General features: G+C 41.7%; 1 protein-coding gene across 3 annotated transcripts; it reads left to right on the top strand.

The window, feature by feature from the left end:
• Nucleotides 1-4,405: 4,405 nt before the first annotated feature.
• Nucleotides 4,406-26,685, top strand: SEC61A2 (SEC61 translocon subunit alpha 2). 3 transcript variants are annotated; one of them, XM_074942619.1, is made up of 12 exons: nt 4,406-4,695; nt 6,860-6,927; nt 11,628-11,693; nt 16,516-16,594; nt 19,929-20,060; nt 20,205-20,314; nt 21,009-21,162; nt 22,163-22,323; nt 24,004-24,201; nt 24,392-24,583; nt 24,738-24,814; nt 26,385-26,685. In XM_074942619.1, the coding sequence occupies exons 1-12, from the start codon at nt 4,689-4,691 to the stop codon at nt 26,569-26,571; spliced, it is 1,431 nt and encodes a 476-aa protein (XP_074798720.1). In that variant the 5' UTR covers nt 4,406-4,688; the 3' UTR covers nt 26,572-26,685. The 3 variants fall into 3 exon arrangements, with proteins under 3 accessions (XP_074798720.1, XP_074798722.1, XP_074798721.1); XM_074942621.1 differs by lacking the exon at nt 6,860-6,927 and having other exon boundaries at nt 4,409-4,695; XM_074942620.1 differs by lacking the exons at nt 4,406-4,695; nt 6,860-6,927 and adding an exon at nt 9,978-10,017.
• The last annotated feature ends 169 nt before the right edge of the window (nt 26,686-26,854 follow it).

Below are 26,854 nucleotides of genomic sequence, written 5' to 3'. Positions count from 1 at the left end.
TCCTGGTGCATGATGTGCTTGCTTTTAGACAATGGTGGGCCCCAAACCAAAATGGAGTCACATGTGCTAACTTTTCCTTAACATGTATTACTGTAATACAATACTAATTTTTCTCCCTATATTTCCATTTCCAAGCCCTTTTCTGTGCTGAATTCTGTAACTATTGCAATCTGAGATAACACATCTCTACTGTGCAGCTGTCTGGTCTTAGTGGATGAGAAACATTGCTGCATTTGTTCATTAGTTTAACTCTTGTCTTGGCTTTTTGAGAGAGATTTGAATGGCAGAAATACATGCAGATTATTTGATATCTAGTATTTGGAACGTTGAATACAGCAGTTCTTTTTTTAATGTAAAGGTTAAATGACTCCTTTGGCTTTTTTGGCTGGCACTTAGAAAAGTGTCACACAAATAATGCTATAGTAATATTTTGTTGAGCTCTTCAGTACTGTGACATAAGTTTTATAAGAGTTTCGTAAGTTCACTTTCAGTTTTTTTCTTCCAGCTGTCACTAATTTATGTAAAACATATATTTCAGTACACATTCTCTTAAAAGTGAGCTCCGGGAATATGGAGAGAGATCTTCAATCACCGACATCTTATGTACTAAGTATAAAGTGCACACAAACATAAGAGATGTTGGACTAGATCATAATCCCCAAATCTGCACATGGCTCTCCCCCTTTTCATGTGGATAGTGGGGTGGTCTTCCACTGTACACTTGCCACCCATGCCCTTGGAAGGTACTCTGTAGGGCTAAGATACACGTGATGGGGAGAGGTTAACAGCTCCAGGCAGGGGTTTAGATTTTAAACTTCTGTTTTCACTGAAACTTTTCTTTCTGTTCAGTGGACTAGATTGTGGAGCCCTTACACAGGTGGGCACTAACATAAGTAGTCCCATTGATTTTTAAAATTAAATTGCCTTTATCTCAAACAAGCATCACAAACTAATTTTCAGAACATTCCTGTATGAGGCAGGCTTTTCTTCCATTTCATAGAAGTTAAGTGACCCTCCCTAACTTCACAGAGGGAGTCTGTAGCAAGGCAGAATAGTACGTTGGAATTTGTGTCCAGACTATACCTTTTTGTCAGCAGTTGTTTAACATGTTACTTTGGCTGACAGCACAGCAGGAGCTTGTGACACTTTGTCTTCCTGGGGGGAGTACTTGTGGAATGTTGTGTTGCATTCTCCTGAGGTTAACAGCAACAATAGCATTGGCCTTTCCAGTCTTCTTTAGGTATGCTGCATACAGTATTGCAACAGCAGATCTCAAACTTTTGCTAGTTATAATACAGCCAGTGTAAGCAAACACATCTAGTGTTCTTTACATTCTATCTGTTAGGCTCTGGAGAACTTCAGTCATATCTTAGTAAATGAGCTCCTGTTTTTTCTTGGAAGTCATAGCTGGACGAGTGAGTCTCCAGTGCTATGTAATCTACTGGCATCTACTCATTGCCCACAATTGGGACCGACTGCAGTGTGTGTATTAACCTACTGCCTTCACTCAGCAAACCCTATTTGAAGTAGGGCACTTCAGAGTTCAGCCGTATGGTACATTATCCCTTCCTCCCCTGCTTTCTTTGCTCTCCTCTATTTAATACGGCATCAATATAACACTTACTCATCTCATTTTCCCCCGCTCTTCCCCCCCCCCCCAAAAAAAAGTGGGCTCTACATAATCTCCTTCCTCTACCAAGTTGACAGCGATGTTTTGTCAATAACAAATTTACAGACAGTTGCATGCATGAAGTCCAAATCCAGAGCTATGCCAAAGTCCCTACACTTTTCCTTGGGGGAACAGTCTTTGTTTATTGACCATCTTCCTACACTTTCCTCCCAGAAATCTTGGTTCTGTCCATTTCAGTGGAGTGAAGAGGATATGCTCTTATTTTCTATCCTTGTTTTAGAGTAACAGCCGTGTTAGTCTGTATTTGCAAAAAGAAAAGGAGGACTTGTGGCACCTTAGAGACTAACCAATTTATTTGAGCATGAGCTTTCGTGAGCTACAGCTCACTTCATCGGATGCATACTGTGGAAACTGCAGAAGACATTATATACACAGACACCATGAAACAATACCTCCTCCCACCCCACTCTCCTGCTGGTAATAGCTTATCTAAAGTGATCATCAAGTTGGGCCATTTCCAGCACAAATCCAGGTTTTCTCACCTGCCCCCCCACAGACAAACTCACTCTCTTGCTGGTAATAGCCCATCAAAAGTGACCACTGTCTTCACAATGTGTATGATAATCAACACTTTGGATGGGCTATTACCAGCAAGAGAGTGAGTTTGTCTGTGGGGGGGGCGGAGGGTGAGAAAACCTGGATTTGTGCTGGAAATGGCCCAACTTGATAATAGCTTATCTAAAGTGATCACCAGCAGGAGAGTGGGGTGGGAGGAGGTATTGTTTCATGGTGTCTGTGTATATAATGTCTTCTGCAATTTCCACAGTACGCATCCGATGAAGTGAGCTGTAGCTCACGAAAGCTCATGCTCAAATAAATTGGTTAGTCTCTAAGGTGCCACAAGTCCTCCTTTTATCCTTGTTTTGATTTCATATGGTAACAGTAGTACTGAAGCTTTTGAGCCATGTTGTAGGTTAATAGTTGTTTAAACCTATGTAGGCACTGTTCTATGTTAGCCATAAACACACAAAAAGACAACTCTCACTTCCTTGAAAAGCTCAGTATTTGACAAAACAGACATCAAAATGGGAGAGGAGAGAATGGAATACACCACCTTTTCCTCCTTCTCCCCTCCCAAATTGGTTTTTAATTTATATGTATATTGTGTCCATTTGCATCCATTGGAATCCTGTCTTTGAATTAAACTTGAGCCCCTTTGTTCTTTGTCACTTTATAGCTCTGCCCTAATTATTTATGCTTTTTGTTTTTAAAATGTTTAACCCTTTCCTTCCTTTTCACTGTGGCTGAGTTTTGTGAGATTTTCAAGCCTTCCTATCCCTGCCTCCAACATCCCACATTAAGTGTGGCTATGGCTGTTAGTAGCTGCTGTCAGAATGACATTGAATGGAGTGAAGATTGGAGAAAAGGGGTGTTATGTGGTCACACCAAAAAGAGTTTGCAGATCCTGCTATTGTCCACGTGCATGTAGGCTAGGTTTTTTAAAGAAGCTTACAGTTAGGCTCCCACATCCTGTTAAAATTCAATGGAAGTTTGGCACTTTTGCTCTTATATCCCTTAAAGTAGGAGGAGTAATAGCTCTATTTGTGTGTTTCTAAGCAGGAAATGACTGAGAGTGGGGATCTATATTTTATTTCTTTAACGTTGTAGCAGGAATCCAAACAGCAGGAAGTTGAGGTAGGTCGAGAAACTCTACCCTAGACAGAGGCTATTGCTGAAAAATTCTTGGTCCCTGTTGAAAGAAAGCAAGTCTGGTGCTGGTTATGGCAGCAAGGCTTGAGGAAGAGACTCTGCCCTTCCAACCAGGTTTCATCATAGCACAGAAAACCTATTCTCTGCACCTTAAGTCTAGAACGTGGGCTGCCTGTATGTAGGGCTCGCTGCGCTAGGGCTATGACTCCCGAGCTCGGGTATACCTAGCACTACACCTCGCTGCGCTAGTGTGACTATAAATAGCAGTTTAACTGCCGTGGAGGTAGGGCTGAGCCGGGTTGCCTAGCTAGCTCCTGCCCTTAAATCTGTGGTTATGCTTATTCCTACCACCTCAAGAAGATGCGTGCCTGCGCCGGGGCATCACCCTCGCTTGTAATGCAGACAGAGCCTGAGGTCTCCTTCTACTTGGTCTCACAGCACCCCGGGGAGGGCGGCTGCCGCAGAGCAGGGACTTGAGCCGGGCTCTCCTGTGCCCCAGCCTAGCACATTCACCCCAGGGCCCGCCTTCGGCAGGGGGCGCCCAGCCAGGGAGGTCTCAGGGTGAAACGTAAATAGCAATGTCTCCCCCGGCCTCCTGAGATGGGGGGAACCGGTTTGTGCCCCTCTAGCAGCACCCCCCCCCCATCGAGTTCGCGGGGGCAAAGCCCTGAGTCGCCGGGGCACAGAACTCCTCCAGCCCCGCGGCGGCGGAGAGAGAGCGCGAGCTTCTCCCGGGGCTGCGGGGGAGGAGAGCGAGCTCCGGCGGGAGCCAGGACGCGGGGAGGGAGGCAGGGGAAAGCGAGCTCCGGCCGGAGAAGGGGGGGCATGTTCCGGGGTCGAAGTTAAATATCTGTGCGCGCTCCCATCATGGGCCCCTTTCCCTCCCTGTCGCATGGGACCTCCCACCCCGCCACGTGTGGACGCGTCCCGCCTGAAGGGGGCGCAGCCCTTGACCTCTGACCCACTGGGGATGACGCGTCGGGTCCTTTAACGTGTTTAGGCGACGTCCCCGCGCCTGAGCCATCTGCCCAGGTCTGCTTAACGGGTCAAGGAATGGAGTCATTTTGGCGGGGTGAAGGGTCCTTCCCGGAAAGGGGAAAGTTGCCTGTTGTCCCGGGTCCCGCCCCTCTCCCAGACTCCCACACGTACACTACTCAGGAAGTGGGTGGCCACGGCGCTGCCTGATCCGTTACCGGACCGGTAGAGGGGAGGGGTCCTGATTGTCCCTGCGTCGCGGAAGAGGGCCGGCAGTCACGTGAGTGGCAGCGGCCGGCGCCTCGGAGCGAGGAGGGGGCTGCAGGGGGAGGGGAAGCCCGGACTCCCCTCGGCCAGGCAGGCCCCCGCCGCCATGGGCAGTGAGTATCGGGCGGAGAAGCGGGATCCGACGGGCGGCGACAGAGGAGGTTGGGGGAAGGGGCGATCGGGGCCACGGACACCAGGTGTGCGGGTGGGGGCCCCCTGAGGGACAGACAGACACCAGGGTGGGCGCCTGGGGGCCCCCTGAGGGACAGACAGACACCAGGGTGGGCGCCTGGGGGCCCCCTGAGGGAGGCGAGGACGGACGGCGGACCGACGGCTCCCCGGGCTGGGCGTCTGGGGGTGACCTGTCGGAGGGACTGACGGACCGACCGACCGACCGCTCCTTGGGCTGGGCGTCTGAGGCTCCCTGAACGAGGGACACCAGGCCGAGGGCAAGGGACGACCGGAAGGGGGCTGACTGACAGACACTAGGCTGGAGTGAGGGGCGATCTGGGCAACAGAGAGACCCTCGGCTGAGGCGTATGGGGCAATCCAGCGGGAGGAACAAGCCTTGGCTGTAGGGGGATGGTACAGGGGAGTTGTGGCCGGCGAGCGGGAGGCTGTGACTTGTAAGGGACGTGTGGGAGGATTGGCCCAGGGGTGGCTGTAGAATGTGCTGGGAGAAGTTGGGGGTGACCATGCCCATGAGGGCGTGACTCTGTCTGGCTAAATGCACTGGGGAATAATACACCTGTCCCAGGCAAGGGAAAGCGAATCATTAGGGCTGTGGAATCTTTCTGTGGGTTTGTCCAGCTTGCCTGTTCTGCGCAGGTCAGGAGGCTTTGACCACACTAGCCTTTGCCCTTGCCTGCTGAAGTGCCACCCGTGGCCATGTGGGGCCATGCCTGTTAGTGACACCATGCTTGTCCAAAAAGAAAAGGAGTACTAGTAGCGCCTTAGAGACTAACCAGTTTATTTGAGCATAAGCTTTTGTGAGCTACAGCTCACTTCATCGGATGCACTGGTTAGTCTCTAAGGTGCCACTAGTACTCCTTTTCTTTTTGCGAATACAGACTAACACGGCTGCTATTCTGAAACCATGCTTGTCCAATAAGACTGGCTGAGATCCCCTGCACGGGAGCTCTGGCCTTGCTCTATGTGTACTGTGTGTTTGTATGTACTGAACAGGCTGAAGCAACAAACTGAGAGAAGAAGAATCTGGTTCGAAAATTGAAATCTCATTCTGACTGTTTAATTTCTAAATTTCTGTTCGCTGTCAAGCCAACATAATCCAGCTAATCTGTTGGCACCTGTTGGATTTTTGTAGGATCTTCTGGCCTTAGTTTACCAACAATGGAATCATTTCAACTTTATAAATGAAACATGTCTTTTAATGGCCTGTCTTATGATTTCATGGCATCGAGTATTAAAGTGTAAAAATATAGCCCAATAGATTAGAAAATAAAAAAAAGGGATCATTTCAGTTCTGCCTGCATATTTGTGTGTGGGTGGATTGGTGACTTGATCTTTGCTGATATTCATTGTACCTAATGTGTCTTCTTATAATGCACATGCTTTGGAGGCCAAAAAAAAATTTAAAAAAATCATTCTTTGCTCTGGAATTTGTTCAAGTAAAAGGGATCATACTGTCTAACTTGTTCACTCTTTCTCAGTTAGAAATATTAGGCAGAACCACGTCAAATGATAAAGGAACTAAAATCCCACACTGCTCTGATTACATCTAGTATTTTAGAGAGCTTAAAATCACAGGTGTTTCTTTTAAGTGACTACTTTGGGAAACTCCATTCTATTATATGATTTAGGATGATTTTTTTCTCTCTGCGTATTTTAGTGCTATTATAAATCAATATCTTGTCTCTGTATTTACCTAACATGGAAAGATAGCAGATATTTATCTTCAGTTAGTGTTTAAGTTCCAGCTTACTGTCATTATTATATATAATACTTACTTTCATGAGTATAAAAATGACACCAAGTCAAATGTGAAGGAAAAGACAGACCTTGTTAGTAATAAACATTAAATTCCATCTCAAACTTTTGCCATGTTTTGTCTTCAGATCAACACAAGTCATGAATTTGCAGGTAGTGGTAAGAGAATGAATTTGTGTATGCAGCTCATTTTTTGAATGTCATACAAGTAGTTAATGTGCATATTTAAGGGGCTGAATCCTATGTAAGAAAGTGAGTGCTGTAATAAGTAACAGTTCACTATGATTCCGCTTGAAAAACTTATTTTATTTTATTTTTTTCTTTAAACAGTTAAATTTTTAGAAGTTATTAAGCCTTTCTGTGCAGTTTTACCTGAAATCCAGAAGCCTGAAAGAAAGGTTAGTGCTGTGTTTTGATTTTTGCTTGTATTGGGTGAATTCATAGATTATTTTAGGGACCATTGTGATCATCTGAGACTTCCCCAAATTAATTCCTGTCTGAACTATGGCATATCTTTTAGAAAAACATCTTATGTTAATTTTAAAATTTCCAGTCATGGGGAATTCACACAACCCTTGGTAAATTGTTCCAGTGGTTAATTACTATCCCTGTTAAAATTTTGCTCCTTAGTTCTAGTCTGAATTTGTCTACCTTCAACTTCCAGCCAATGGATCTTGTTATACCTTTATCCGTTAGGCTGAAGAGCCCTCTGTCATATGTCCTCCCTTAGTCACTCAGTAGACAATTGTGAGGGGACTCAGTCACTGGGTCCCGTCACTCAGTAGACAATTGTGAGGGGATTCAGTCACTGGGTCCCTGGGTGTTTTAAGCCTCCAGAGCCTGAATAGAGCCAAGCCAACACCCCATCCTTGGGGTCCTTAAGTATGCTCTTGGGGTGCAAACCTTCTGTCTAGCACCCCCTCCTGAGGGCTGGAATCAGCTCTTTAGCCCCTGGACTCAGTGCTGACCATTCAAACTCCTCCATAGGTTAAGCATACCCACTTCCAGAACTCCACCCAAAGGTGTGAGCCTTCTGGGTTACTGTTTGACAGTGCAAGGAGGCCTATGACAAGTATAAAGTAGGTAACAATCGCTTTGTACACATCTAATACCATTGCTCTTTTACTTAACAGATAAAGCATGTGAGTACAGATCATTTTGCAGTGTCCCTCTCTAGCTCACCTGTCCCTAGGGAGTCCTTGTGGTTCCTCAGTATTCAGGGATGTAGTCACGGTCCCTAGCCTCATCAGCTCCCTATATGTTGGATTGCTTCTCCCTCCTCTTGAGCTGGAGAAAATTGTCACCAAAGATGCTCCTTTTTTATAATTTTCCAATCTGTTCTGTTGGGTGACTCCCTCATCAGCCTGAACAGGTGACCAGAAACCCTTACCATGTTTGTGGCCAGGCTATCTCTGCCTTTGAGTTCAGACTTGAAAAAATGGTTGGCAGCCATCTCTTTGTCATGTAGATGGACAATCCTAAAATTTAACAGTTCTGTTGATAGCTGTATGCCAGCACATATCAGGAATTATAGTTCAAGATGGAGGTTAAAAGACAGTGGGAATGTAAAGACGGTAAGACCAGCCTTACAATCAAATGGAGTTTGCAGACTGATACAGGTACTTGCAAAGACTTCATAATCTCACACAGAATACATAAATTGTCAGTGTCTGTGTTTGTTGTATGCTTTACACTTACCACTTGGCCCCTGGAATAGGTAAACAAGAAGTCTCTCACCTTTGGGTGTAATTCTAGGAGTGGGTGTATTTAAGCTATGAGGGAGTATAAATGGTTTGTACTGAGCCCAAGGGCTGGACAGCAGGCTCCAGCTGTTAGGAGGGCATCCCTGGGGTGCAGTCTGGGAGCTGGGGTACCACTGAGCCCCCTAACCCTGGGCCTCCTCTCACACTGTACTGCTGTGACAAGCTGCAGAGCCCTCCAGCCTGCACTTTTACCAGCATACATACAGGTAGGGCCACACCCAGCTGCAGTTACATGCAGGCTCTCTGACTAGCCCCTGCATAGGAAGGCTACAGTTAAGGCAACTCCCAGCTCCCCAGGTGTGCACCCCCTCTGGAGTATAAATCCAAAATTATACCATCTTGCGCTGCACAGGGAACTGTACAGCGTAAGTTCATAAAATTCGCCCTCTCCCTCAATGTGGAGAGGAATATGCAACAGCCTTTGCTCCTGAGTTATGATTCCCACCCACTTCACTCCAACTCACTGGTTTAGATAAAGCAAAAACAAGTTTATTAACTACAAAAGATAGATTTTAAGTGATTATATGTGATGGCAAACAGATCAAAGCAGATTACCTAGCAAATAAACAAAAAAATGCAAATTAAGCTTAATATACTAAATAGATAGGATGTGAATAGCAGATTCTCACCCTAAGAGATGATACAAGCAGGCTGAAGATTTTTAAGGGCAAACTGCACTTGCTTTAAAGCTTGGAATACCCATGTGTTTCATTCATAGGCTAAAAGTATCTTTGGTCTGAGCCCAGCACTTCCCCCAGTTCAGTCTTTGTCCCTTCGGTGTTTCCAGGAGTCTTCTTGGGTGGGGAGTGAAGAACACCAAATGATGTCACTCCCTATCTTTTATAGCTTTTACGTATGGTGGGAACTCTTTGTTTCAAAGCTTGGTTCCCAGACCAGTCTGTGGAAAAATACTGACATCCCAAGATGGAGTCTAGAGACATGTGGTCTCATCACATGTCCTGTAGAGTCATAGCAGCCATTACTTGGAGGCTGTCTGTAGCATTTTTAGGAAGGCTTCCCGGGTGGGAGATAAGCTTCTCCTAAGGCCTGTTGTTTTTTCCTGATGGTCCATTGCCCTGAATAGGCCCTTTCCCACCCACTATCTAGACTGAAAGCATCTTGTCTAGTGGGCATTACCTAGGTATAACTACGTTTGAAATACAGGTACATAGTTAACATTCTTAACTTCAGACACAAAAATGATACATGCAGACAAATAAGACAATTGTATTCAGCAAATTATAACTTTCCCAATGACACCTCACATGATATATCTTGCATAAAATACATCAGAATTATTCTATAATTGTATCATAATAATATCACTGTGAAGAATTTGGCATGCAGTGTCATAGAGGGTCTGTGTCCCAAGAGTGTGCCTAGGAACTCGAAGACTGTAGCAGTGGCTGGGCACTGGAGGCTTAACATGCCCAGGAACTCAATGGCTGGGTTCCCTCTCAGCAGTCTAATGAGTGTCAGAGAGGGGCACTCGACTGAATCTGACACCTATTATCAAATTGATCAAATCAACCCTTAAATTCTGTTTTTTAAGCAAAGCAGATCAAACCCTTTGAGTCTCTCACTTATAAGGCATGTTTTCCTTTAATAATTCTCATGACTCTTTTCTCTGAACCCTCTGCAATTTATCAACATCCTTCTTGCATTGTGGACACCTGAACAGGATGCAGTATTCCAGTAGGGGTCACACCAGTGTCAAATACAGAGGTAATATAACCTCCCTACTCATACTCTATTCCCCTGTTTATATAACCAACGGTTGTATTCACCCTTTTGGCCACAGCATTGCACTGGGAGCTCGTGTTCAGCTGATTATCCCCATGACCCCCAAGTCTTGGTTCCCAGAATAGAGTCCCCCATCTGGTAAATATGGCCTCAAGTCTTTGCTCCTAGATGTAGTACTTTACATTTGACCACATTAAAATGCATATTGTTTACCCTTATCCAGTTTGCCAAGTGTTATAAAATCACAGATGATTAGGGTTGGAAGAGACCTCAGGAGGTCATCTAGTCCAACTCCTTGCTCAAAGCCGGACCAACCCCAACTAAATCATCCCAGCCAGGGCTTAGTCAAGCCGGGCCAGTGATCCAGATTATACTGTACCAGTGCCTCTTCATTATTTACTACCCCCAATCTTTGTGTCATCTGCAAACTTTATCAGTAAGGATTTTGTTTTCTTCCAGGTCATTGATCAGTTTCTAATATGTGTGAAAGTTGCATCCAGTCCTCCTCCCATTTAAATCAGTTTCTCATTGTATTCCGTGAGAGCAAGAAATGTGCTTTCCTCTTTCTATTCTTTTCTCTCTCATGAAAAAGCATCATTTGTGAGTTTTGATTGGATATGTTAATATTGGAAGTAATTACTACTAGTTATAAACAGATAGCTGTGGTTCATATTTCCCTGGTATGCATAGTTAAAATCTGTTTGAACAGGATGTTTTCTAAACTAAGAACTTGAACAGACTGAAAACACTGTGAGGAGGACACTTATGTCACTAATTTTGCACCAACTGTAGGTGAGAAAATGTCAAAGGAGTGAAGTGTCCAGGCATATCTGATCCGATAACTGCGTGTTGTTTCAGTACTCGTTGTTTCTGGCGGTAGTACCTGGATGGCCCTTTTCTATGTCTGGCCTCTGGCCTCAGAAAGCTCATTTCCTTTTTCCTTTCGTGTCAGACCACAGCTAAAGAAACTTTTCTTACTTTTGTGGCTTGAGGGTGTACTGGGTGATACAAAGCTGTGTTTTCTTTGATACTGAAGTGTCTTCATAGTCTTGTAGAGCCAGAGGGAATATGGATTTTAGTTATCACACGAGGTACCTTACAATATGAGTGCAAAAAAGATGGAGGACTACCCTAAACTATTGGAAAAAGGTGGTAGGATCCTTGAAGCTAATAGTTTTCCCCATTGTTTTTCAGGTATGTTCTGGGAGGTGTGTGCTGGGATGTTCTTTTTTTAGGCCATTGTGTTGCTTTTCTGCCCCAGTCCCTCTTAAATTAATGTATCATAGATGTATAATAAACATTCCACTAATGCCAGTGTAAGTTAGATTGTGCAACTCAACAGCTAGCTTACATATCGGTATTCTTCAAGTATTACATAGGAACCTCACTACTGTCACATTAGATATATCAGATAATCAGTGTTAAACATCAGTCAGTGTTAGAAATCTACTGTTATGGTTGAATACTCTGGCTCTGAACTCTACATGATGTAGCATTTTATGTCATAGAATATTATTATATTATGATCTCTAAATATGTAGTGTTAACACAGGTTTGTGATTAATCCACTTTTTCTAAATTCTGTTTTATAGATCCAGTTCAGAGAGAAAGTACTATGGACAGCTATTACACTATTCATTTTCTTAGTGTGCTGTCAGGTATGTACCTGTTTACATGTGCATGCACGCACGCGGGCACACACATCCCCTTTCTGTAAGACATGCAAGAGGATATAATGTTTGTTTTTAATGTTGGAGTAGTGAGGATTCCTTGTATATCTGTACCAGTTCAGTTACTTTGTAATTTTACATTAAACATTTAAGTAGTTCTGTCAATGAAACTTGCTCTTGTGAAGCATCCTTTGTTAAAATTCATACGGTTTTTCCCCCACAAAAATTAACTTCTTGTTACATCCTAATTTTCGGACCTTAGAAGGGCGTTGTAAACTTGAAATCTAGTCTCATTTGAAAAATAAATTAAAAGTAGTTTCAGGTTTCACACCTACGCCTGATTTCCTCTGACAATTTCTTTGATTTTACTATATCATCTTTCCTCTTTATTTAACAATTATATATGTTTCTCTCCTTTGTTACTGTGTGTGAAACACCCATAGAAATGGGGGACGCTGATAATAGAGTAAACAGTGAAACTACGTGCAAAGTGCTGCCAAATTCACACAGTAAACAAACTGAAAAATAGATTTGTCTTTTTAATCTTATAACTAAGACGTTAGTTGTAATAGTAAGTTTTTAAAAAAATAGAAGCGTGATTGTTTTAAATTTAGCCATGCTTTTAACAAGATGGCACAGTATATGGGTTGCAAACTCTGCAAGGAAATAGTTCTTTAAATACTGTTTCAGTTTAAATATACAAAATGTAATGGAAATATGGATAGAGATGTTAGTTACTAAAAAGCAAGCGTTTACAATTTTAAGTAATGTTTGTAAAACACAGGCCAAGAATCATTAAAACCTAAATTTGGAGCCTAAGTTAACCTGAGAACATCTCATTGCATGAAGTTAATATAAATGTCCATTTAAACATTTTTGTACATGGTTTTGCAGCGCTTTTAAATTGCACTTTAAAACATTGATTCTGAAATTGTAGTGTATAAAATAACCATTCTAGAACCACTGAGTAATGGGTATATTCAGGTGATCCACAAAATACAGTCTGTAAGTTTTTGAAGAGTGAAAGGCTATTTAGAGGCCAAAGGAAGTCTTTTTTTTAAATTGGCTTGTTTTCTTTTGGGGAGCCATTAAAATGTTTGTCTGAGATGGAAGAACATACTACTTCAGCACTGTGTAGCTGCTAAATGTATATTAAATGTAGACTTTGAATAGTGGAAGCTTTACAAGGATTACAATAGTAAAATAGGGAAGAAACAAGTATAGACTGATTTTCAGTAAGTAGTTTAGTTCAGAAGAATGTAGATTTCAGTCTGACAAGGTTCCTGGGACACATTTTTTCCATAATTGAGGTAGGTTCCAAAAGAGCTAATACCTCATCAATAGGGCCCTACCAAATTCACAGTCCATTTTGGTCAATTTCACGGTCATGGGATTTTAAAAATCATAAATGTCATGATTTTAGATATTAAATCTGAAATGTCATGGTGTTGTGACTGTGGGGGTCCTGAGCCAAAAAGGGACTGTGAAGGGTTGCAAGGTTATTATAAAGGGGTTGTGGTATTGCCACCCTTCTGCACTGCTGCTGACAGCGGTCCTGCCTTCAGAGCTGGGTGGTTGGAGAGCGGCAGCCGCTGGCCAGGAGCCCAGCTCTGAAGACAGCGCTGCTGCTGTCATCACAGCAGCACAAAAGTAAGGGTGGCAGGGTATGGTATTGCCACCCTTACTTCTGCGCTGCTGCTGGCAGGGCGTGGCCTTCAGAGCTGGGCACCTGGCCAGCAGCTGCTGTTCTCCGGCCACCCAGCTCTGAAGGCAGCGCAGAAGTACTGCGACCCCCCTACAATAACCTTGAGACCCCTCCGCATGATCCCCTTTTGGGTTGGGGTCCCCAGTTTCAGAAACACTATTCTCCCCCATAAAATCTGTATAGTATAGGGTAAAAGTAGATGAAAGACCAGATTTCACGGCAGAGACCAGATTTCAGTCCGTAACATGTTTTTCACAGCCATGAGTTTGGTAGGGCCCTACTCATGAAGGGTTAACGAACTGCTTCCAAAGAGTAGCATAAGAAAAAAAAAAAAAAAAAAAGATTTTTGAACCAACAAACGAATCAGTAACAGATCATTTTTATCTGTTAAGCTTTAGAAGATTTGATGACGTGTGCAATTCTCCATCATAGAGAATTATGCAAAACTTGTATGTGCAGTGGAACCTCAAAGATAACGAATGCCAGAGTTACGGACATACTGGTCTACCGAACACCCTGTGAAACTGGAGGTCCTCAATCAAGCAGCAGTGCAGACCAAAAAAAAAAAGCAAATATTGTACTGTGTCAGGGTTTCAGTCACTGGGGGACTGGGCTGCAGCCCAGAGGTGGGAGGTGTCAGGGCTCTGGCGGGGGTGGTGCTTGTGGCTTCTGACCCTCTTGAGCACCTGGAGTCAGGGCTTTAGACTAGGGGGGGTAGCGCTGGGGCTTAAGGCTTCAGCCCTGCGGGGGCTGCTGGGACTCAGGGCTTCAATTATGAGGGGAACGCCGGTTTCAGCCTCAGTGCTCTCCCTGTAGCTAAAGCCCCGAATCCCCTTCTGTCCCCACCAGCTGAAATCAGGAACGGAGTCATGGGGCTGAAGCCCAGATCCCAGCATCCCCTTCGGGGTTGAAGCCAGAACAGAGTCGTGGGGCTGAAGCCCCAGCGCTCCACCCAGGTCTAAAGCCCTGAGCCCTCAGCCGGGAGCCCTGGTGGCCCGGAGGGTCAGAAGCCCCAACTTCCTTCTCCCAGCACTGAATCCTGGCTTTCCCCCTCCCATCCTCCCTAGCGCTGCGGCTGCAGTCCCAACTCCCCCGCTGAAGTCCATAATGTCTTGTTCAGAGTTACAGACCATTTCAGAGTTATGGACAATCTCCATTCCCAAGGTATCCGTAACTCTGAGGTTCTACTGTAGTCAAAACTTAAAACTGTTTCCTAGTATCTGTAGGGACCAAATTATATATGCAGAAATCCTGCATTCATATGGTATCAAGACTGAGAGGACAAGTAACAGTACATGGTGAAGGTGTATAAGCCAAAGGAGGCCCCGGTACAGTCTGGAAAGTAAGTGGAGTTAAGACGGAATAATCATTGTTCATGATGTTTTTAGAATAAGATAATCTGAACCAATAAAAAACAGTTCCAGGTAAAGTAGAACAAAATTCTAATCTACATCACGACTTCCTGGCCTGTATTGTTAAAACAGCAGCAAGAGAGTATGCCTTCTCTCAAACAGGATGACTGGGCAACAAAATGGCAGATGAAATTCAATGTTGATAAATGCAAAGTAATGCACATTGGAAAACATCATCCCAGCTATACATACAAAAATGATGGGTTCTAAATTAGCTGTTACCTCTCAAGAGATCTTGGAGACATTGTGGATAGTTTTCTGAAAACATCCACTCAATGTGGAGAGGCAGTCAAAAAAGCAAACAGAATGTTGGGAATCATTAAGAAAGGGGTAGATAATAAAACAGAAAATATCATATTGGTTCTACATAAATCCATGGTATGCCCACATCCTGAATACTGTGTGCAGATGTGGTCGCTCCATCTCAAAAAAGATATATTGGAATTGGAAAAGGTTCAGAAAAGGGCAACAAATATGATTAGGGGTATGGAACGGCTGCCATATGAGGAGTGATTAATAAGACTGGGACTTTTCATCTTGGAAAAGAGACAACTAAGGGGGGATATGATTGAGGTCTGTAAAATCATGACTGATGTGGAGAAAGTAAATAAGGAAGTGTTATTTACTCCTTCTCATAACACAAGAACTAGGAGTCACCCAATGAAATTAATAGGCAGCAGATTTAAAACAAACAAAAGGAAGTATTTTTTCACACAACGCACAGTCAACCTGTGGAACGCCTTGCCAGAGGATGTTGTGAAGGTCAAGAGTATAACAGGGTTCAAAAAAGAACTAGATAAATTCATGAAGGATAGATCCATCAATGGCCATTTGTCAGGATGGGCAGGGATGGTGTACCTAGGCTCTGTTTGCCAGAAGCTGGGAATGGGTATCAAAGGAATGGATGACTTGATGATTACCTGTTCTGTTCATTTCCCTTGAGGCACCAGACATTGGCCACTGTTAGAAGACAGGATACTGGGCTAGATGGAACTTTGGTCTGACCCAGTATGGCAGTTCTTATGTTCTTCTGATCTGTTTGATATATGGTATCAAAACCCGAAAGGTGAAGTTAATTACCATGCTGGCTTTTATTGACTTAAATTTGTGGTTGTTTCCATTCATGGTACTTTTCAGAGTTAAATGATTTTAATTATTTCATTTCTGTGGTTGGAGAATTAATCATTGGTGAAAATATTTGTATTAAGTTTTCTGCTATGTCTCTTAACTGTAAAGAAACACAATATTAGGACCCAAAGGTAAAATAAAGTTAGCAACTGAATGCTTTCTGTTTTCATTTTCAAACCTGAAAACTTTTTATTTTTATATATTCATCCAAAGCTCAAACACTCTGATGCAAAAATGTCAGTGAAATACAAAACCAATAAAATTTACTACTGTCTTCCTAACACATGAAGACCAGTATATTTAATTTGTACAGGTTATTAAATATGTCTCTCTCATATTGTGCTTTGGGTTTTCTTCAGAGGATTATATTGCTTGTCGTATAAACTTTATGCTCTGGTTTTAATGTCCGAAACATGAAGAATATTGGAATAAATTATCCTAAGCAACGTATCTATAACCTGAAACCAGTTCAGGATTACTCTTTATAGTATGTATTTGTTTGTACTTTATGCAGTCTAGCTTTACAGAGAAGTCTAGACGTTTAGTACTACACATATCTTTACAGATACCTTTGTTCGGAATCATGTCATCAGACTCTGCAGATCCTTTCTATTGGATGAGAGTAATTCTTGCATCAAACAGAGGTTAGTAAATTAGTCATCTCTTCACTTTTTTTCTCTCTGGTATTCTATTAATTTAAACTAGTATGATTGACAATTGATAGACATTAAACTGATTTTCAAATATTTGATTTCATGGAGCCTAGGAGTCAGAATTAAGTACTTTGTGAGTGTTTAGGACAGATGTAATGCTTTAAATTCATAACACTTTTCAAAAGCCAACACAGGTATCTCCTATTTTGAAAATAGCATAGGAATTTGGCATCATCTGAGGAGCAAATGAAATTCAGCTTGATGCTCTACTTTTGGAAAGAGTATCTCAAATATGTATGGCAGGTAACCTACCATATGAATAAATGATTCCCACTTATTGATAATACTAGTTTACACTTCGAGATGCTTGGAGTAGAAGGTGATTTATAAATCCTAGTGAATTAAACCACAAAATACAACTACAAAATAGATGAGCAAATAATTTTACAGGTCTGGAAACTGAAGGTAGAGAGGTTAAGAGGCTTGCTTGAGATCACAGTGCACCTGTGACAGAGCTGGGATTAGAACTCCTAGCTCTGAGTCCTTCTCTCAGTTGTTCAGATCATGCTGCCTCTATTGCTAATTCTTGTTCTGTTTTGTTGATTTGTATCTGTTCTCAGTCTGCAGCAGTTTAGGTCCCTTATTTTTTTTTTTAAATTAACTTTGCTGATAGTTTTATGTGACAGTATATTAATTCATTGCAAGTGAAAGAAGGGTAATCAAACTTGTTAGGGCTGTCTTTGTTTCTCATTTGCACAGTGCCTGAAGTAATGCTGTCCTGAGCCCCAAGCGATGCCTCTAAATGATACTGCAATGTAAATATTTGGCTTGCATATATATTTTTTTCAGAATATTATCTCCTTTTAATCACTTTATACACACACACGTACACACACACAAAGATAAATTAAAAAGCTGACTTGATATACTGTGTACAGATGTGGTCCCCTCATCTCAAAAAAGATATACTGGCATTAGAAAAGGTTCAGAAAAGGGCAACTAAAATGATTAGGGGTTTGGAACGGGTCCCATATGAGGAGAGATTAAAGAGGCTAGGACTTTTCAGCTTGGAAAAGGAGACTAAGGGGGGATATGATAGAGGTATATAAAATCATGAGTGGTGTGGAGAAAGTGAATAAGGAAAAGTTATTTACTTGTTCCCATAATATAAGAACTAGGGGCCACCAAAAGAAATTAATGGGTAGCAGGTGTAAAACAAATAAAAGGAAGTTCTTCTTCACTCAGCACACAGTCAACCTGTGGAACTCCTTGCCTGAGGAGGTTGTGAAGGCTAGGACTATAATAGGGTTTAAAAGAGAACTGGATAAATTCATGGAGGTTAAGTCCATTAATGGCTGTTAGCCAGGATGGGTAAGGAATGGTGTCCCTAGCCTCTGTTTGTCAGAGGGTGGAGATGGATGGCAGGAGAGAGATCACTAGATCATTACCTGTTAGGTTAACTCCCTCTGGGGCACCTGGCATTGGCCACTGTCAGTAGACAGGATACTGGGCTGGATGGACCTTTGGTCTGACCCAGTATGGCCATTCTTATGTTCTTATGATATGGCCTATTTGAATCAAAATTGTAAATGTTTTTGTTCTTCCTCATAGTTAAGATTTTGACTATGAAAACAATATAAAATGTTGAACTGGCCACATACTAATTTTGGCTCTTTGAAACATTGAGCAGTTGGACCAAACAGTTAAACTGGCAACATGCTCGGAAAGGAGAGACTTTCCTATGATTCGCTGAAGGATGGATAAACCTTCAAAAAGTCAAAATTTATAATGCTGGCGTAGAACCAAATGTGTAATAGCTTTGGGAGATTTTATTGAATTATGTTTTTTAATAGCTTTGGAATCCACTGTATTATAAATGCAGTACACCCTGGGAAGTGTTATGAGCTTCAAAGGACTATTTCACACAAAGTGGCAGAGAAGCATGAATTTTTGGGACAACGCAGTTAAAAAGGGGTTTTCCAGGAAATCTCTGGGGAAGGTGTGTGTGCCCCTGCTGGTTATGTAAGAACTCATCCTTTTGAAGCTTCCCCCTGAGGAGAGGTGATCGGCAGACATGAGGACGCTATCAAAGGCCCAAACTGTATAAAGGAAAGGATGAATGAGCTAACAGCTGTTATGATCTTGTAACCCCAGAAAAACCCTGTGGTGGGGTTTGAAGGACTGATCACCTGCCAGACCCCTTGTTGGAGTTGGGACGATCTCTAGTAAACTTATTAGCATGTGTTTAGGTCCTTTCATTGTTTTTCATGTTTTTTTCTTTTCTGTAATGCTTTCACCTTAAGTATAAATGTGCTCACTTAGAAAGGGCTGTGTGGTAACTTCTAAGTGCGTGCAATTATGCTGGGTATAGCCTCGGAGGAGAAAGCAAAGCAGGCCAGCTCATGCAGTCTGACTTTCTGGGTAACTCACGTTGTAAGCAGGGAACTGTGCAGTCTGGAAAAACCCCGGTCAGGATGGGGAGAGACATGGGTCTCTACCCAAGAGAGCTGACAGCTGGAGAGCCGGAAGGCTAAAAGTAGTTTCAGGAGAAGTTGCGCTGAATTATTACAGACTACACTGCAGATATCTATGTCTTAGGAGGTATTGTTTCAATTGGTAGCATCTTGCCCTCAGAGCTGATACTGAACCAATATCCTAGCAGAGAGCTCGGAGGCATGGTGCTAGTAGATGATACAAAAATCAGAACATTTTAATAGCCACATGACTTATTTCTTAAAAGTGTTAATTTAATCCTGCTGTCCTCATCAAATTCTAATGTGGGTAATTATATTCTGCCTTCCTAAACGCCGCCTGCACCTTCAGTTGGAAATTCAGTGGTTCTCTGATTGGTGAGTGATAAATCACAGTGGCCTTCTGAGACATTTCTGATGGTCCACAAAATGGACCAAGAAGTTGAGTGATACGGCTGACATGAGAGGAGAATTCAGGGGAAGACTTTCCCTAGTGAGTATTGTGAAATACTGGAGAACTCACTACTTACCCTGTTCAGCCTCTGTACACATCAGCTTTGGATTGTAGGGTAGTTTCACAAAAATGTTTGAAGTGAAAGGCTACACATATTTCTCCCACATTGCCTTCAAAACTTCAAATTGTGACACAGCATTCTTCGTTTTTGAGGAGATAGCGATTTTTTTCTTTGACAGCTGTTTGAAACATCACTAGATTGGAAAGTGTTTGACTGAAAGGATATGAAGAATAGTTGTTTTGTTTTTTTTTTTATTGCAGGTCAGAACCTTTCTAAAGGCCCGATCCTTAGAGGTGCAGGGGTTTGGGATGTGGTTTAATAATTTTTCTTCCTCTTCAGGGACTTTGATGGAGTTGGGTATCTCGCCCATTGTGACATCTGGTTTGATCATGCAGCTGTTAGCTGGTGCCAAGATCATTGAAGTTGGTGATACACCAAAAGACAGAGCTCTTTTCAATGGAGCCCAGAAATGTGAGCATTATTCTGGTTAAAATTACTAAACATTTCTATTCTTGGCAAACCGAAGTGTATAACTAAAATGCTAGATACAAGGCATCCTTAGTATACTAACTCAGCAACTGTCTATAAATGAGCGTTGCTTGCTTTTTGTTTCAGTGTTTGGGATGATAATTACCATTGGGCAGGCCATTGTGTACGTCATGACTGGGATGTATGGAGATCCTGCTGAAATGGGTGCTGGAATTTGTCTCCTTATCATAATTCAGGTACATAATTAATTCTTCTATGAATAAGTACTTCTGTGACATTCAGATATAGTATAGATGGATTGAAAATCCTGACCCTTCTCCTACTTCCCCTAACAAACCATTGGCTTTCTTCTCTTTTCTTAAGTGTTCTTAACATTGTAAACAGCACATCCTAAATGTATGTAATGCATATATGTGAAAGGCATAAAATCTCCCAGAAGGACAAACATACATGCAGTGGTTAAATATGTTCAAGATGTTCCAGATAAGTGCGTCGTGTTTGATCCCATTTGTCAAAGCTGTTAAGTATTAAAATAGGAGTAGGTGGCTTTGAAAACAGTGGACACTGTGTTTAGGAAATTTCTGATTAAAGGGTGCAAATAGATCCTAATGAAATCTTATCAAAGCAGTCCATGCACAATGTAAGAAACCAACACATCACTTCTGTGTAAGAAAACATTTTTATTAAACAATGTGACTATTATTGTCAATACTGAAAAGTTATGTAAATATAGCAAGAAGACTCCTGCTCTTAATTTCCTGACCTTCTGACTTTGAATCTGTGTTGGGGGGTTAGAAGGGAACAGGACATCTAGATTTAATATTGAATACTCCCACATAATAATGAAAACATGATCAGTAATATTTTAATACTTTAAATTCTTGACTGATTTATTCTTGTTTCTGCTTACTCGCATTTCTTTCCCCACAGTTGTTTGTTGCTGGTTTGATTGTGCTGCTGTTAGATGAGCTGCTGCAGAAGGGTTACGGCTTGGGGTCTGGTATTTCCCTCTTTATTGCTACCAACATCTGTGAAACCATTGTCTGGAAGGCCTTTAGTCCCACTACCATTAACACTGGCAGAGGTACATTGCACAGATAACCATAACTGCACCAGTTTCACTTGATGCGTGCTAGAAATTAACTTTATTGTACTACAGAGTAGCAGTTGACTATGGAACTGGTGGTTTAGTGAGGTGCTGATTACTTTCAACAGTTGTTGTCCAAAAATGGAGACTAAACACTGTCAGATCCATAAGAGTAACTTTATCAAGAATAACAATCCAAAGGTTCGCTTCTGCGGCATTAAATTCTAGTGGTTGCAGTGCACACATTTTTTTTCCTCATCACCCTAATCCTTCCTTGACCTTAGGAATCTGGAATCCTGTGTTTTATTTTTAGCACGCTGTGGTGCCCAGACATAGAAAGGTAGTGGATTTAGTATTTTCAAAGGAGATGTTTGTGGTACAGTTACTGTTTGTGAATAAGACATTACTGTATTTAGTGTCTCCTCATAACACTCTGAAATACGTGTGACAGTTTGGAGAATGGGAATCCCACCTTCAGTTCTCTATCATGTCCTCAGTGTCCATGGCTGCACTGAGACCAGCCTTGGCCAAAGAGAAATGCTGCTTCTGTCTATGCTGAGAGGTTATCAGATAGTTTATGTGTAAACTCCAAATTCTAAACCAGATTTTACCTTGATTGATTGCATCTCCAGTTTCTGGCATTTTTATTTACTGTGCTTGCTTGCTGCTCCTTTCTACCACTCCTTTTCTCTTCTTCCCCAACTTCTCACTCCATTAAAAAAAAGAATTGTTTTTGTCACATGGTTGAGAACTATAGGTTTTATCACAAAGGACAGTGTCCTGAATGTCCTTGTGTTCTGCAGGCTGGAAGGGAATCTTGCATTCTGACATACATGTTCTAATAGGACTACAGTACAACATATCTCATAACATGTGTACAGCACTTTTGCAAATATAAATTAATACCAGACCTTCTTAATTAGAAATTCACACTAATTTTTTACTTTAAAATTCAAAAAGAAAGATGGAGTGGTTTACTCTGTTTTGCTTTATATAGGAACGGAGTTTGAGGGTGCAGTGATTGCATTATTCCATCTTCTGGCTACACGAACTGACAAAGTCCGTGCTTTGCGGGAGGCTTTCTACCGACAAAACTTGCCCAATCTCATGAATCTGATTGCTACCGTCTTTGTGTTCGCTGTGGTCATATATTTTCAGGTAAATTAAAAGTGCAATCTACAGCTATAGGGCAATTACTTAATTACAAAAGGAAGAAGGATCCAGACTCTTAATTTATTAGTCTTGTATTGAAAGAACTAATTACAAAAGTTAAAATGGAACAACTAAAGTATTTGTCTTATAATTTCAGGGAATAACAAAGTAAGAATTTTTTTTCTAATATTGTCATTTCACTAACAGACATTTGACATTACAGCTATTTAATTTTATACCCAAAACCACCTGTGGCTGATATTCAGATACATTTTTGTTCTGTGTTTGTACAGTGCCTAGCACAGGTGTCTATGATTGGGGTTCCTAGGAACTATGACAATAACAATAATAAATACTACTACTAATTACATTAGTTACTTGTGAGATCTTTAGCATTGCCATTAAATGCCACACACACGAACGTTTTCAGGTGAAGTATTTTCATGTTCTGGAAATGAAAAATAATTTTACTGCAAATCTTAGTGGTTCTACAGTGTAGATAATACACTTAATACAACACGGTTTGTTTTCGTGGTCAGCTCTTAAAAGAATATAGTCAGTCTCAGCCAGAGAGCCATACTTCTCTGTGACATGACTGGTTCAGTTGTTCCAGAATCTTGGAACTGATGCATAGCTTTTGTCCTGTAAGTTTTCTCTAAATGTCCAGCTATGCAATATGCCTTTTTATGTAAATGTTTGATCATATTTAAAAATTGGACACTTATGATTGGGTTTCTGTGAGAGATCAGTTTCAAAAGAATGCCCCCATGTGGAATAAGTGTCATCCAAGTTGTAAGGACTGAAATCTCTGGCTCCTAAACCATATGTGACTCTTAGCATGCCTGTTCAATCTAGGAGATTAGCTATAACCCGAAAACAGCAGAATGCTCTGCTTGCAACTATCTTCAGAGGTTGGTTAGGCTTCTGCATTAAAAGCTGGTAAGTTTTGTTGTGTTTTTTCCCCCAAACCCTAGATACAAAATGAGTGCATTTTAAAAGGGTGCTGTTGGGTTTAGAGTGGGAAAGGGTTGTGCACAAGAGGTTTTATGGAACCCAGCAATAAGACATTCTAAATATCCTTAAGGTTTTATTTAAATCAGACTTAAACATTATATTTGCAGTATCACTTAGAGACATTCCTAGGTTCGGAGCCCCATGGTACTAGCTCTTGTTCAAACAATCTCTGTCTGACCCAAAGAATTTATAATCCGATTCCCCTCAGGACAAAAATTGTAGCATTGTGTGAACAAGTGAAAATCAGAACGTGAAACTCATCCATTTTTTTAACATTCCAAGTCAAGCAAAATGGCATAAATGATAACTAATTTAAGGTGTTACTAACAGGCAAAAAAAGTTCTTAAGTGATTTTTAACCTGTAGTCTGTTTAGGTGAATGAAAATTCTAGGAGAAATGGCATACTAAATAGGACAGCCATGTTACAGTCAATCATACGACTTAAATGCATAAAGATGACAGTGTAAATATTTGGCTCAATCCAAGGAAGATTCCAGAGTGCTGTTCTGTTTGTTATTATGGGAAAACAAACAAACAAGCTAATCCAAAGGCTGTTTATTTCAGTCCTTGCATTCTAGGTTATCTAGTGAATACCGTATCTTATTAAGAGTGCTGTTGTGACATGCCTTTGGGTTTAGAAATAAACTTAACACTTCCTTAATTCTCTCTTAGGGGTTTCGTGTTGATTTACCTATCAAGTCTGCCCGATACCGTGGACAGTACAGTAGCTATCCCATCAAGCTCTTCTATACCTCCAACATTCCCATCATTCTTCAGTCTGCCTTAGTTTCAAACCTCTATGTTATTTCCCAGATGTTGTCTGTTCGGTTTAGTGGCAACTTCTTAGTAAACTTACTAGGACAGTGGGCAGTAAGTATCTATCACTTATAAAATAACTTTGATAAGTATTTTGGTATTTAACAAGTGGGAAGTTTAACTACTAGTTTTCTTTAAAGTTCATGCATCTACAGTCTTAATTAAAGGAATCTGAAACCTCCATAAAGGGGGTAAGGAGGAGAGTCCCAGAGATAATGAGTTGCCTTTTCTTCCTCCCATGTAGGATGTCAGTGGTGGTGGCCCTGCTCGCTCTTACCCAGTTGGTGGTCTCTGCTATTACCTGTCTCCCCCAGAATCCATGGGTGCTATATTTGAGGATCCTGTCCATGTAATTGTTTATATCATTTTTATGTTGGGATCCTGTGCGTTCTTCTCCAAGACATGGATTGAGGTGTCTGGTTCATCAGCAAAAGATGTAGGTGTTCTGATAACTGCTCTAAAATACTGTGTTTTAAAATCTTGTCTCTAATTTAGATAACTAGCTTCTAACAGATCACAGCTATTATTCTGTATGACTATCAGCTGGTTATAAAACACTGCAGAAGTCTGATAGAAATGTGTGTCTGCAGGTTGCTAAGCAACTGAAAGAACAGCAAATGGTGATGAGAGGCCACAGGGATACATCGATGGTTCATGAGCTTAATAGGTAAGGAAATGCTGGCTCTCTGCAGCAGTTCACTGCAGTACTATGTACCTTTAATACATTGGGTCAACCAAAGGTGGGATCACCTGCAGAGCCACTAAGATTTGTGCCCAGTGCAAGATGCAGATGCACCTTACTTTTTCACTCTCCTCACGTGTTCCATACTATGCTGTCATGTTAGTTGGGGAAGGCAGACAGGAGGGACAAAGTGTTTATGGAAGAGTTGCAAAAAAATAGATGAAGGGAGCCTTCCTGTTTAAACAGGAGAATGGGGGAATTTGGGGTGAGGCCATGCGTGGCTTTATTAAAGGAGAGACAACCTGATTTCCCAGCTTATCACTCAAATTATCACTACAGAGCTCTGACATCATGAAGCAGCTCTTCCTCCACAATATGTGGCACTGGAGCCCAAGCAATAAACATTATGCCTTGTCCCTGAGGTGGGGGTGAGGGGCTCCCTCCATTGTCCATTGGCAACATTGTCTGATGGGCTCCTGTGTTTTAAAAATCATGGATTGGAGTCAGCAACTTCCATTACAGTTAGTTAGGTTGTGGAATGTTTTCTAGAAAGGTACTAGTGTTGAAAGCTACATTCATTCTGACTAACTGGAAAGATCATTAGTTTCTTCCATGCTTTACCTGTGGTTTGTGTAGTTACTAAATACTCAAATGTGTGGAAGCATATTTGAAAACTACATTAGATAAACGGGCTGGATAATGCTCAGTGGTGCTGCTATTGTTGTAAAGACCATTAATGTGTTGGAAATAGAAGTGGAAGGCATTTCGTTAATCACATTATACAGTGTTCATGTATGCTTTGTAAACCTTTCAGTTATACCCCAGCCTTGTTTTTCCTGTGATTGGGTCTGCTGCAGCACAATCTGTGTGTGTGTCTGCTGGCAGGTACTTGATTGGAGGGAATTGGCGGCTAATTACTTAGAATGATTGTGCCCTCTTGCTGATGACTCTCATTGTAATCTTGCCTCTTCCCCCCTTTCATAGTGAGATCTGGTGCAAAAGAAACAAAATGTTCTTGTTCGCTAATAGTTAAGAAGTGACTCTTTGCCCTATGAGTGAGTTTTTGCTCTATTGAAGATCACACATTAAAATGACTCACATTAACTGTTTCCTTAAAATGTAGAGAAAAACTTTACCCTCAGGTGTGGACTTCACACTTGTATCGAAGGGAAGCATTTGCCCCAAAATAAATAGCGTGCTTAGCTACTGAAAAGCAGCAGTCTTTGGTCTCTTTAGCTTCCCAGCAGTTACTTAGCATGTACGTAGCATGCTATGTGGTCCGACCACTTTACAAACGCTAATCCTCACCACAGTGCTGTAAAGTTGACAAATATGTTTTGTTTAACTTCGTATAGTTGGAGAAACTGACGCAGGTAGGTGATGACTTACCAAAAGCAGTAGCCACTGGCAGAGTCGGGATGGAACTCTGAATTCCTAATGCCTGAATCCACTCATTCCTGTTGCTACTTCAGCTGGTCACGCCGAGTGTGACCAACAACAAGCCAAACAAGACCCTTGGATGGAAAAGATTAATTATGAAAACTTTCTGTTTCAGGTACATCCCTACAGCAGCTGCATTTGGTGGCTTGTGTATTGGTGCCCTCTCAGTATTAGCAGACTTTCTTGGAGCCATTGGATCAGGCACTGGCATCCTGCTTGCAGTCACCATTATTTATCAGTATTTTGAAATATTTGTAAAAGAACAGGCTGAAGTTGGAGGAGTGGGTGCTTTATTTTTCTAAATGTCCAAATATTTCATGATTTGCTTGAAAGGGAAAGTATTTTGACAACATGCCTCACATCAGTCCAATAATGCTGTCGTCTTTTTCTTTGTTTTCAAGTGCTAAGTCCCATTATCATAATGGGCACTGAGCAATGCCTATGTGCAGCATCAGTACCAGCTGCCTTAAGAATAAAGTTTACATTATCTTGTTTAAATAGATCTAGTGTTGCCTGTAATGCTGGAAATAAATGCATCTACTTTGCTATTCAGACACTACAGTGAGATGGTAAAATGTAAGAGTT

The sequence above is a fragment of the Natator depressus genome, chromosome 1 (genome assembly GCF_965152275.1).
Source record: "Natator depressus isolate rNatDep1 chromosome 1, rNatDep2.hap1, whole genome shotgun sequence".
NCBI classification, from domain to species: Eukaryota; Metazoa; Chordata; order Testudines; family Cheloniidae; genus Natator; species Natator depressus.
The sequence above is the reverse complement of the archived record's forward strand: the minus strand, read 5'-3'. Positions and strand labels throughout refer to the sequence as shown.